The sequence below is a fragment of the Echiichthys vipera genome, assembly GCF_963691815.1.
Source record: "Echiichthys vipera genome assembly, chromosome: 16".
In the NCBI taxonomy this organism is placed as follows: domain Eukaryota; kingdom Metazoa; phylum Chordata; class Actinopteri; order Perciformes; family Trachinidae; genus Echiichthys; species Echiichthys vipera.
This window is the reverse complement of record NC_139841.1, coordinates 18,254,575-18,267,576: the sequence shown is the minus strand read 5'-3', so window position 1 is coordinate 18,267,576 and position 13,002 is coordinate 18,254,575. Positions and strand designations below refer to the sequence as shown.

Genomic DNA, 13,002 nt, shown 5'->3' with positions numbered 1-13,002 from the left:
AAGCTTCTATCATTTGTGTGTGTATCACAAATGTGTGTATCTTTTGAGTATGTTGTGGTAGCAATATAATCAACTTGTATTGAGCTCTAGTTGGTGTGGGGAATAGCCCCTTGTAAATGTGAGTACTTGCTCAAGCATGCTCAAACAGGAATTTGGGGGATTTCCCTAATAATTTTGTATTAAATTACACATGGCTTACTCTAGCATAATATGTAGCCTGATAGCTCAAGTCCCCTTATTCTTGTCAGGCACAGTTGCTAGATAGATATGTCAACCATGTCTTGTATTTTAAGAGAAAATTATTACCAAATGATAGACTCGCCCCTGTTTTTGTCTGCGTTACTAATTGATAAACTGTACATTTTCCATGATATCCCCTCTATACAGCCACCAATAGGCTCCTCCATGTTCGCTCCACTCTCCTGCCTACCCAGCCAGAGTCTACCACCACTCAAGATTCCCGAGCAGTGCTACTATCGTCCATCCTGGGCCCTCATGCCCAAAATGGAGCACTTCTCAGTCATGCATCCTCAGAGTACCACTTTCATCAAAGACGGATACACGTGAGTCGTCAGCTATGAGTAGCTTTTGTGACTAAGAGATGGATAAATAAGGATTAAGATGTGAAATTAACTTTAAAGTTCCACTAGAAAGGTGCCATGTTCGAAGGATGCTCGGTTTTAATGTAAGGAGCAGCGTCGCCTTTAAGAGCTGCTGCCCAGACATCTAAAGTAATCTTGATTGTCTATCTGACTATTAGTTTGTGTTTCCTTTAATGTGTGTGTTTTTTCAGAAATATGCCCAGCGTCAACACCCTGATGGACCAGGAGTACGGCCAGATGAGCACCACCACTGCTTCTGTGAGCACCACTGCTGGCATCCTCCCGTCTCCTGCCACTCCCCGCTTCTCCGTACCCACTCCACGAACCCCACGTACGCCACGGGGTATCAACGCTGCAAGCTCTGGGCAGGGTTCAGTGAAGCAGGATGGTACTGAGCTCAGCTCACCGGCCTCCACGCCCTCCACCAGCCTTCCTCTAAGCTCTGTAGAGCCCTTAGCTCGGCCAGGACCCTCCCTGCCTGAGGCCCACAGCCTGTACGCTATCCTCCTGCTCTCAGACTCCGTCCTCAACGTCTTCAAGGATCGCAACTTTGACAGCTGCTGTATCTGTGCCTGCAATATGAATGTCAAAGGAGCAGATGTAGGGGTGTATATCCCTGATTCAACTTGTGAAGATCAGTACCGCTGTATGTGCGGCTTCAGTGCTATTGTGAACAGGCGGCTGGCCCATGGCACAGGACTCTTCTTGGAGGATGAGCTTGATATTTATGGTCGGACTTCTGAGGTAGGCCGAGCAGCCGAGAGGAGACTAGCTCTTTGCCGGAGGGATCCAAGTATGGGTGACCCCAGGGCCAAGCGGTCGCAGGACGCAACCACCGCCTCTCCGTTAGTCATGATCCTCCTGCAGGAGCACTGCTCCCAGCCCAATTCCTCCCTGGCATCACTGCATCTTCCCCTCAGCTGTTCCTGCCATGGCCGCAAAGGGGCACTGCTCCAAAGCTGGATGTCTGAAAAGCAGTGGGCTGACGGGAGCGATGCCTGTGTGGACTGTTACAATGCCTTGGAACAGGGATTGCAGTATGTCGATAATCACACAGGAGGGAAAGTAGATCAAGCTGTTGTCAGAAGTACTGCTCTTCACTCCTGGCCTCATACAAATGGTATGAACTTTATCATATTAGAATAATGGAATGCATCCTCGGGATAACAGTGTATGATGAGCTTACTTTATAGATATTTGGTGACAATATTATCTTTATGTATGTCTAGCTGCCTTTGTGTTATCTAAACTGTGTATTGATGTGTTTTATGTGTCTTTATTTGTTTTTTGTGTAAAGAATCATGTTAACATGTGTGCATCTGTCCGTATCCTTTGTGTGTGTGTGTGTATGTGTGTGTGTGTGTGTGTGCGTGTGTGCGTGTGTGTGTGTATGCACTTGGTTGTGTCTACCAATCTCTAGTGGTGGACATGAACATGTTGTCGTCCCAGGATATGGTTCGTATGCTGCTGTCTCTGCAGCCTTACCTGCAGGATGCCATTCAGAAGAAGAGAACAGGACGGACCTGGGAAAATATACAGCATGTTCAGGGTCCACTAACCTGGCAGCAGTTCCATAAGATGGCTGGGAGAGGCTCCTATGGTTAGTTAGTATATTCTCTGTCTTATGCAGAAAGGGAATCCCCTGTCCCAGTGTTTTTTTTAACTGTAAATTGCCTGTGACAGTGTGGAACACACAAGAGGTTGTCTTTAGACTACTATTTCTGTTTGTCTAAGGTTCGGAGGAGTCACCAGAGCCTTTGCCCATCCCTCCAGTGTTACTGGGCTATGATCGGGAAAGGGACTTCTTGGCATTGTCCCCCTTAGCGTTACCTTTCTGGGAGAAGTTGCTTCTGGAGCCTTACGGAGGACAGCGGGATGTGGCGTATGTGGTGCTGTGTCCCAATAGCCCCTCTCTGCTGGCCGCAGCCCGTTCCTTCTTCCAGGAACTCAGCGCTGTTTACGAGGTAAGAGATTGGTATCCGAATCAGAAACATTGTAGAATTTTCAGCACGTATTATTATATACTGTGAATTGTGTTGAAGTGATTTTAATGAGAGACTGATCAGTAGCCTTGGCTCCATATTCAGACGTGCCGCCTAGGGAAGCACCGTCCTCTGGCCAAGGTGTCCAGGGATGGCCTTGTGCGTGTGGGGGAAGAAGTGGAGCCAGAAAAGCTGGAGGAGCTAAATGTGGACCAGTGGGTGAATGGACCCTGGGTTGGGCAGCGGCACACTGACAACCTTAGCAAACTTAAACTTTACGCTTATGCCTGCAAGCAGCAGCTTGGTGAGAATATTGAAACAGACTAATCGAATAGATAAAATATAATTCAGGAACTTTTATTACAGTCTATTCTACTTTTTAATTCAGATTTTTTTCCCCCCTTCCTGCAGGTCCCCAGCTGTCAGCACTGCCTTTGGACAGCAGTCTTCTTTTGCCCCCTAAAGTCCAGCCTCCTTTAAACCCCACATCCTCAGCCCAGCCTGCCTCTTCTGGGCAGCCTCAAGCTTGGGGCCCTGATGGTGAACAAGCTCCAGGGGCTGTCAGTTCAGGAAATGCTTCGACTCCGACTGCAGCATCCTCAAACCAGATGGGGGAGACGACCCAAGGACTATCCAGTGATGCTAAAGGGTCTTCCAGTGCCACACCACCAGCCAACACACCAGCAGAAACCCCTGAACTGTAAGGCCCAAACCACTCAAATTTTGCCCCACACATTTGAACGAATACAATTATAGTACAACTTCTTTCTTCTCTTTGCTCTCTTTCAGCACTGCTGAGCAGTCTAGGATCGGCATCCCCACTGTGGCTGACTCAATGGACAGCTACGCTAACCCACCGGCTATTGTTATTTACATAGTGGATGCTTTTCTGAGCTCAAGCGGAGCGAGAAATGAAGGCGGAGAAGAAGAAGAGGGTGACGAGGTTGAGGCCAGTAGTATTTGGCTACTAGGGCTTCTTCGTTGCTACACAGAGATGCTACAGACTTTGCCTGAGGCGATGAGACCTGCACTGGTGCTACAGGTAGGAAGATTTACACCAGACAGAATTACACAGAATTGACTTTTGCTCTCGTGCTCATCATCTTTTATTTCCATATTTATTTGTCTTACTAAGGTGGTGCCCTGCCAGTACCTTCTCCAGCCGACCAGTGGTGAGAGCAATTTCTATCTGCAACATCTGCGCTCCCTGTCCTTCTCCTGTTACTCCCAATGCAGACGTCTGCTGCCCCAACAAACACACATCAAGTCCCTGACTGGCTTTGGACCAGTGTCCACTGTCAATTCTGTACTTAAGAGTCCAGAGGTAAGCATGAAAATGAAACAACTTCTGCCATATAGCACACAAAAAAACAAAAGTGTCTCATACTTGCTCATGCCTATATTAATCTGAATTTCCACCTCTAGCATCCCAGTCCACTGCAGCTGTACACTCCCCCCTTCATCCTTGGTCCGACCGGTCCCAAGCAGCCAGAACCAGGGGAGATATGGGCAGAGCTTCCTCCCAAATACAATGTGCTCTTCGTTGGATACTGCCTATCACATGACCAGCGCTGGATCTTGGTGTCCTGCACCGACCAGCAGGGGGAGCTCCTGGAGACCAGCATTATCAACATTGACGTCCCCAACAGGTGTGGGAAAAGTGGTTAATGGTCCTCGTTCTGTGCACAGATGTTAATTGCTCTGCTTTTGTTTGTGTGAAATTGATACTAACATAATAATTAATACTACTAATAGTCTCTCTGTGAATTTCTTTTTTCACCTCAGAGCACGACGTCCCAAAGTTTCAGCCAGGAAGATGGGACTACAGAAGCTATGGGAATGGTGTATTGGCATCATTCAGATGACCTCACTGCCATGGAGGATTGTGATTGGCCGATTAGGCAGACTGGGGCACGGGGAGCTAAAAGGTGAGTGACGTCCATTCAGAAGAAACCGGGATTATCTTGATGAATAAAATGTACTGATGTATGTACATAGGACATGTAGAGTACCCGTTTATTGCCAGATATCTTTCATTCTAGCATGGTTAAAACATTACTTTATGATCACTTTGTTTCCCGAAGTGCATATACTGAAAAATATAAATGAGTGAGTGTTCATTTGGAAACATGTCTCAGCTTTAAGCATAAAAGTGTGACTTTTATTATTTCCTCTTTTCCGCGATTGTTCTAGTTATTGTTAAATACGTGTTTTATCTTTTTATAATTATCATTTTATTTGTTTTGCTCTCTAAAGACTTTTCTTATCTCTAAATATATCTGCATTTATCTTGTTTTCTCTCTCGCACATGCACCTCCCACCCTTCTCTCTCAATCAGACTGGAGCTCACTCCTCGGAGAGCATTCCCTCCATTCAATAGGCCGCCAGCTCAAGGAGGCCTGTCGCATGTGTGGGATCTCAGCTGCTGACTCCCCCAGTATCCTCAGTGCCTGCCTGGTAGCCATGGAGCCCCAGGGCTCCTTTGTGATCATGCCTGGTTAGTAGCCTGTCAACCTTGTGAAACCGCAATAAAATTATAGTGATCTTTACGGTTTAAGGTGATAATAATATTGGATATTGCAGTACATTGGAATTATATTGTTTGGTTTAGTTTTCACATTGACAAAAATGAGCTACATAATTGTGCAGATGACTGTGTAATTTAGCTACAGCATGAAATGAAAACAAAATATATGTACTTGCACATTAATGGGGCATTATGCTGTAACATATGTCACAGCTAATTTAAGACCAGCTAAGACCTAGTTAACACAAACTCGTCACTTTTGCTGTGTTTCTCTATGTTTCCAGATGCAGTTACTATGGGCTCAGTGTTTGGCCGCAGCACTGCTCTGAACTTACAGACCTCGCAGCTGAACACACCTCAGGATGCTTCCTGTACACACATCCTAGTCTTCCCAACTTCTGCCACCACCCAGCTGGCGCCCAGCTCCTACCCTACTGAGGACAACAATGGTAACGACTAACAGGATAACAGTCATTTACTTATTAAGTCTTGAGACATAAAACTAACTTAGATATATTATTTTTCACCAACAGGTGGCATCTTTGTGCTAAAATATTTCTTCCACACAGTCACAAATGGCTTTTGAAAAACATTGTAAAGTTTTAGATCTGGACTACGTTGGGAAGGGAAAATTGATTGTGTTGTGTGGGAAATTACCCCAAACTATAGATGTGTCATTCATTGTTAATAACCAAAGTTTAAATCCAGTAAGGCTGTGCTGACATTGTTTTTTATATCTGTTTTTCCCCCACAGATGACATGTTCGATCTGCCCTTTCCTGATGAACTGGAGAACGACATTGGCCACGACATGATGCTGATCACAGGGAACCTCCACCCGTCCCCCAACACCTCTCCTGTGCCCTCGCCGGGCTCTCCGTCTGGGATGGGAATGGGATCACATTTCCAGCACACCAAGGTGAGTCATGGGCCAGTGGAAAGAATCATCCTACATTGACTTGACTAGTGGTTGACCAGTTGGGGTTTCAATTTGCCGATGTAGATATGTTGAGAGCAGGGCGGCCAATAGCCGAAATCTAAAATACAAAAATTTAACAATAAGAGGAAAGGAGACAAAAAAATACTGAACTTAATGAACATTTATTTAACTATGTCATAGTCTGCATTGTCTCTGTTTAGTCTTTGCCTAGTTGTTTGCATCATTTCCAGAGCCTTCTTCTGTTGTCATGGTGACGGCCCCTGAAAGGCTTCACAGCACTTGCTTACAGTTCCACAAAAACATCCCACATGACAAATTTGATAAATCGTTTACTTGTCGGGAGTTTGGGTGGGGGCCATAAGGTAGTTTTTTAGGGTCTACTCACACTTGGCCTAGATGATCCGAGCTGTGCTTTAGCGTGATTGTCCCCCCTCCCCTGCGTCTCGGGCCCGGCGTATACTCGCTCAAAAGGTCGAGGCCGCAGTGCGATTGCTGCTTGCCTATACGTCATCACCCCTTGAGTTTTTGTTAAGTCCAACTGTTTTCGAATATTTTCAACTGATCAAATCTGTAGTAAACACTCGGCCTCCCCATCAGAGCACTGCGAACCCTTCGGCGGGATCTTTTTAAATTTCTGTCGCAGGGAACAGTTGTATATAAATAGTCTCAGGACCGCGGTCAATGCTCGTGCTCGTACATGTGCAATCATACTTTGCTAAAGCCAATCTCTCTCATCCAGGCCGCAGCCGGGAAGTGTGCTGGGCTTGCGCACGGAACTTAACTAGACTATGGATATTTTCAAAGATGTAAACATAAACATTCTAAATGTGTCCTAGTTCATTTCCTGTCGCAGTTCATGTGAATGACATTAAACTGACAGGAAGTTAACAAGGGCCAAGGCTGTTGCCTAGCAATGGAATTCTGCTGAAAAGGTCTATAGCCATGAATCATGCTTGGGCACAGTGCAAACGGTAAGTGTGAGTAAGCCCTGTAAGTTGGAGGCTGGCTACCATGATGCTGATGTCTGCCTGCAGAATAGCGAAACTGACGCAAGGGAGATGACTTCATTTAACAGCAGCCAGCAGATAAGCCGAAGTCGATTATCTCAAAATGGCATTAATCTGATCAATTATTGTCTATGACAAGTAGAGTGACTTGAGCAGTAGAAAATGACAATGATGTCAAAAAAGCTTGGTTCTGTATTTTCAAATTACTACTTAGACATTGGTTTTGTACATGGAAAGAAGTCTGTCTGCCACTCAGACGCTGCACTGGAAGGAAGAGAAGTACAGGGTGTGATCAGACCTATTGAGTCTAGCTGTGTAACCTTGAAATACCTAAGCGGTGCTGCAGCAAAAACAACAGTTGCCATATATGACCCATAGAGTACATCATATACCATATAATAAGCATTTTAATTGCTATGTACAACTGTTTATTACAGAATGTTTATTGGAACTATAATGCATACCTCTTCAGGTTCAGATTTGATTTTGTACTTTGATGCATGGGAGCTTCTTTTCTGCAGTCTTTGCTGACAGGAACACTTCATATTATCAAACAAGAATTACAGTTTTGCCAAGTATAATAGACACAGAGGAATTTGTCTGGGAGGCACAAGAGAGGAGACATGTTGACAACTTGTATTACAGAACATTTCATTCAGTACTGTCAAACTGTGGGAACAGTGTGTAGCTGCACACTAACACGCTATAGGTTTAAGCAACTGCTATGCACACTTATGTTGTGTTAGTCTTTACCACATTGACCATCAGGCCAAAAAAGCAAAATATATATGTTTTTCTTTTGCAAAAATATTGACTCAGTAGAAGAAGAAAAAATCGTATTAGCTAATAAAGATTTGTGGGTAAAATACTGTATTTTTCAGCAGTTCACTGTGGTTAAGTATATATCTTTTAATCTATAAGATATATATATATATATATATATATATATATATATATATATATATATATATATATATATATATATATATATGCATGCTTTAACTTAGAAATATCTGACCTAAAAAGAAATACAATAATGATAAGTTCAAGTACATTTCAAAACATGGGAAATCAAATTAGAAGCAGATCTCTTATGACAATTGCTGAACTAGCTACAGTACATCTTCACATCTCTTTTAATACAATATAAATAATATAATATTAACATTTCTAAGCAGCTTTTCATGCTTTCATGCAATACCTTGAAAATGTCCCGTTTTTAATTCTTGTTTAAGGACAACCCACTCAGAATTTTAAGCTGTACGTGAACGGACAGACCATGACCTAGGATTTGAAAGGATCACAATAAAGGTTTGTGATTAATAACTGGCCTTCTCCTGTGTCTATAGAGCCAGGGAGAGCGCTTGCTTTCCAGGGACAGTCCGCCAGAAGAGCTGAAGCAGCAGCCGCTGGCCCTGGGCTACTACGTCTCCACTGCACAGGCAAATGGACTTCCTCACTGGTTCTGGGCCTCTTGCCCACAGGCTGAGAGCCAGTGTCCACTCTTCCTCAAGGTACTCAAACTAGTGTGTGTGTGTGTGTGTGTGTGTGTGTGTGTGTGTGTGTGTGTGTGTGTGTGTGTGTGTGTGTGTGTGTGTGTGTGTGTGTGTGATACAAACATATGTACATATAATGCATAATGAATACTTAACTGCTCAACACAATAGAGCCAGGCCTCCTTCAACGACCCTGTGCTCTTTGTTTTTCCTTTCCTCTAGGCCTCCCTCCATCACCACATCTCCATAGCCCAGTCAGATGAGCTGGTATCAGACAAGACTAAGAGGACCCCTCACCCCTTAGACTCAAAGACCACTTCTGATGTGCTCAGGTAAATATATAACACATGTTTTCTCTTTAGAGTTTTTTTATCATCTGCTGTATAGAAAGCAGATACTGGTTGAGTACAAAACAGTCCGTCTGTGGCCAGTGGTCTCCTTAAGGCAGTTGATATAAATCTATGTATTCAAAACACTATTCTACGTATAACAGTAATGGGTTACATTTACTTCAGGTAACATAAATGATCTCACACATACTATATTATTGTCATAATTGTATTGGTTCAATTTAAATATCTCTCTTTTTTAATGTCTGACTTTATTAGAGACTTTACTGCTTGTTTTTTTATCCTACAATATGTAAATGTGTTTATGAGATATCTGAAAATGCTACACAAGTCTGATGGATTGTTATCATTATTATTATTATTAATAATAATTATGGATATTATTAATAGAATAATGTTTAAAATATCAAAATGAAAGAATCAAATATTTTGTAATTGTCATTATTTGCTTCATGATTATATAATCTTAGACTAAAACTTATACTAATACTAAATATCAATATTTAGAGTGAATAACTGATTTCAGTTCATAATATTATGATTAACATTGACTGAATAAAGCTTTAGAATAAGCAGTAAAACATTTTTTTTTAAATCACTGAATTTCTTACAAATTATTAACTGCTAAAATTGCGTCTTTTTCAAAAAAACAGGTTTGTTTTGGAGCAGTACAATGCCCTTTCCTGGCTGACGTGTACGCCTGCCACCCAAGACCGACAGTCCTGCCTGCCTGTCCACTTGGCTGTACTTATCCAAATGTACAACGCCATTCTGAACATGCTTTAGCTGTGTGAGACTTCAAGGACAACTCTAGGGGACTGATGGTTACCGTCATTTCCTCTGTGCCTACACTTCCTCCTTCTGGGCACCAGAGAGCACCAGAGCTCTGCTGTTGTTTCGGGTGGACGTGGATCTAATGGCCAAAAAGGACAGGGCAAATCAAACTCTCCCATGCCTGGAATGTAATGATTAAGAAGAGTAAAAGGCTCTGAACAATAACTTTAACTTGTTAACTGCAACACCCTGCAAACCCAGTACAGTATGATCCTTCATAACTGGTCCTGTGCCAGGTATGGTGCTTGCTGTGGAGGGAAACAGATGGATCTATCCAACTATGCTCATTTTATTGACATATCACAACTTTCTCAAAAATAGCATCATGTCCCACTCAAGCTACACCTCTTAGTGGCATTCGAAGCATCTTACAGAGAAGATTTTTACAATTCTCTTCACACCTTCACCTGTGAAACTGGACATCTGTGCAGGGCCACATTACTCCATATTGTACAACCAGCAAAGTGGCATGAGAACACAAACACATGGCTTTGTTAAATCCATAATGCTTTTACATTTTTGTATAGAACTGCACTGTTGAGCATCTTGGGACTAGCAGTCGGTCGATGAAACTTGTACCTTTACTCTGAATGGGACAAACGGTCCTTATTTACTCCAAAGGGGGAGCATTTGATAATGGCACTTTTTCCTCACCTTCCTTGTAGATATGAACACAATGGAAAAAATATTAGACCAGTTAAGACAGAAGTGTTGTTTATAATGAAGACATACATTTGCAAAGAATTGAGACTTATTTTTAATATTTAAAACGAGAAAATGAGAAACTTAAATAAGGCCTTTTTCTCCCAATTGACTGTTAATTGTCTTGGGATCTGAAATAAAAAAGTGTCATTTTAATGCAATTGTAAAGATGCCATATTTATACAAAGTATATCATGTCATAGAATTTGATATATATATATGTATATACATAAATATATATTACCTCTTCCAAGCAGGCACTTAAAGATAAGGTTGATGGAGACAACCATCTCTTTAGACGTGGACACAGTATGAACATGTATCAAAGAAAATGCATTTTAGTTGTTTTTGTTTTTATTTTATACAGATACTGAACATTATGCCTTTTTATTTAATGAGTTTTAAGTTAAACGAATTGATGCAGGAGATACAGTATACTCTATATTTATAAAGTGTTCCTCTTCTGCTTAAAAAACAAACTTGAAATAGGCAATAGAAGACCATGGTATTTGAAGATTGTAAGGTTATGAAATATTTAATAATGGTGGTTTATCTCATTGGCTCTCCTAAATGATGTCAAGCAAAACATTAGAAAGGCCTGTCTCTCCAGCTTCACTCAGTCCGCTCTTTGTTAGATTCCTAGCATGTTTGTATATACACTTTTCAGCTGTGTTTTGGGGAATTTTCTTAAAGCTGTACATTTCATGCTGGTCGGTTTACTTTCAAGTGATTCCTATCAAAGTATTTTTTGCTGTGAGCTTTTTTGATATACAGTATACAATACAAAACTCATTTAAATACAGCCAAGAGGTTGACTTGCCGAGTAAGTGTACACAAATGTACAGACGAGGGCAAGTTTGCAAAAAAAATTGTTACATCTGTCATCACTTTGAATATCAAACAGATCCACTTTAGTGGGAGAGATCTGTTACTTTTACACTCTTTTTTAGTAAATTATTAAAAGTCTTCAAAATGATGTTGTGTTTGCTGTTCTCTTTTGAAAGCTGTAAAACAGACTGTGTTATATTCCTATTTCATTTTGGTCAGTTTATTTGGGTAATCCAATATTGATGATCAGTGGTGGAATAAAAACAAAGAATTCAAGTAATGCGCTTAAAGATCATATATTGTAAAAAAAAAAAAAAAGTAAGATTTCCATGTCTCTGTTGATTATGAAGCAGGCCGAGGTGCTAAATAAATACTGGGAAAGTAGCAAAACACTCTTTCCACAGAGAAATGCACACAGCCCGTATTCAGAAACTGTGTCTGTAAACGAGCCGTCAGGACTTCTGTATGGTTGTGATGTCACAAAGAGAAAACAGCGTCAGACACAAAGAGCCCAGATGCAGAAGAAGAAATGCTGACCAATCAGAGCAGACTGAGCTTTTTCAGGACTGGGGCTTAAAGAGAGGGGAGCTAAAATGGAGCAGTTCAGAAAGAGGGCAAATACAGGTATATTCAGACGGATAATATAAGAAAAATAATGTGTTTTTGAACATTAACGCATATAAACATGTTCTAGTAGAAACCCAAAATATGTAACTTTACTTGTAAATTAGTCTTTTTAGAGTGAGGTTTTGCTATTTTTATTACAGTACATTTTCTGAATCCTTGGTCTGGATAACATCCAGAATATTACTGTAAAAGGCCAATAAAAATATGTAAGTAAGTATGTAAAAAAGTTTAGATGACAGTTTAATGTTATTTTTGATTTTTTTAACTTAAATACATATATGATGTACACATTTTTAAGAAACAGTAAATGCTGGAGCATAACGGTTCACAGGTCAAATGGTGTGAATATGATGTGCAGTAATCCTAATCTTACAAGCCAAATGCAGAGAAAGATAATCCTTTTATTACACTGTGCTGTCGAGAGGTGTGAATCATTATTTGCCTACACCTGCCTTGCCTATAACAACACCCAAAGCGATTACATCTAAGGAATTGCCATAACAATAAGCTTCTGTCATTATGAGTAAGACGAATAAGATGAGTCGATACCCAAACTTTGAAGATGAGCAATATTTACTGACTAATTCTGTGAAGCATATGACAATAATGAATGATACTATGTGGAGTGACTTTCACCCAGCTGTTGTCCTTCCTGTTCAACAAGACAGTCTAGTTTTATAAGGGCTGTTCGGCTCACCCGTGCAAACATAAGCTAATTAACGTCCTTTAGAAAGCTCGGATACAAGGCAATAGAAGAAAGAACTTTTATCACATTAAAAAAAAAAAAGCTTTTCCTGCACTTACCTTTTTCAAGTGCCATAGGTCAGGGGGAAAAATTGGTAAAGTAAATGGAAATGATCCAAAAATAACCAAGAGCACATTAGTGTTGTGCTGTACTCATGGTGATGGCGCACCAGGATGGACGGCTGCTGAAAGCTTCACGCCACAGCAGCATATTTGATGCATGATTTCATAAACTCATAAACATGCATGCTGTTATGTCTCAGCTGGTGCACAATTTTGAAATTAGTCCAATTAGGGAGAGCCTCAAATATAGGAGAGTCAACTGCCTCTAAAGGTGTGTGTATGTGTGTCCTTGAGTGGAAAA

The 13,002-nt window shown here is 41.4% G+C and overlaps 1 protein-coding gene across 2 annotated transcripts in view; it reads left to right on the top strand.

Moving 5' to 3' along the window:
- LOC310958692 (mediator of RNA polymerase II transcription subunit 13-like) overlaps positions 1-11,415 on the top strand; it is a 78,273-nt gene extending 66,858 nt beyond the window's left edge. For both annotated transcript variants that reach the window (XM_083929746.1, XM_083929745.1), the window contains exons 16-31: positions 388-563; positions 794-1,722; positions 2,023-2,202; positions 2,337-2,566; positions 2,690-2,888; positions 2,996-3,284; positions 3,374-3,626; positions 3,720-3,908; positions 4,010-4,233; positions 4,370-4,512; positions 4,923-5,081; positions 5,396-5,560; positions 5,866-6,029; positions 8,407-8,571; positions 8,776-8,885; positions 9,557-11,415. In XM_083929746.1, coding sequence (XP_083785872.1) covers positions 388-563; positions 794-1,722; positions 2,023-2,202; positions 2,337-2,566; positions 2,690-2,888; positions 2,996-3,284; positions 3,374-3,626; positions 3,720-3,908; positions 4,010-4,233; positions 4,370-4,512; positions 4,923-5,081; positions 5,396-5,560; positions 5,866-6,029; positions 8,407-8,571; positions 8,776-8,885; positions 9,557-9,689 — 3,708 coding nt within the window. In that variant the 3' untranslated portion in view covers positions 9,690-11,415. The remainder of the gene's footprint in view (positions 1-387; positions 564-793; positions 1,723-2,022; positions 2,203-2,336; positions 2,567-2,689; positions 2,889-2,995; positions 3,285-3,373; positions 3,627-3,719; positions 3,909-4,009; positions 4,234-4,369; positions 4,513-4,922; positions 5,082-5,395; positions 5,561-5,865; positions 6,030-8,406; positions 8,572-8,775; positions 8,886-9,556) is intronic.
- The last annotated feature ends 1,587 nt before the right edge of the window (positions 11,416-13,002 follow it).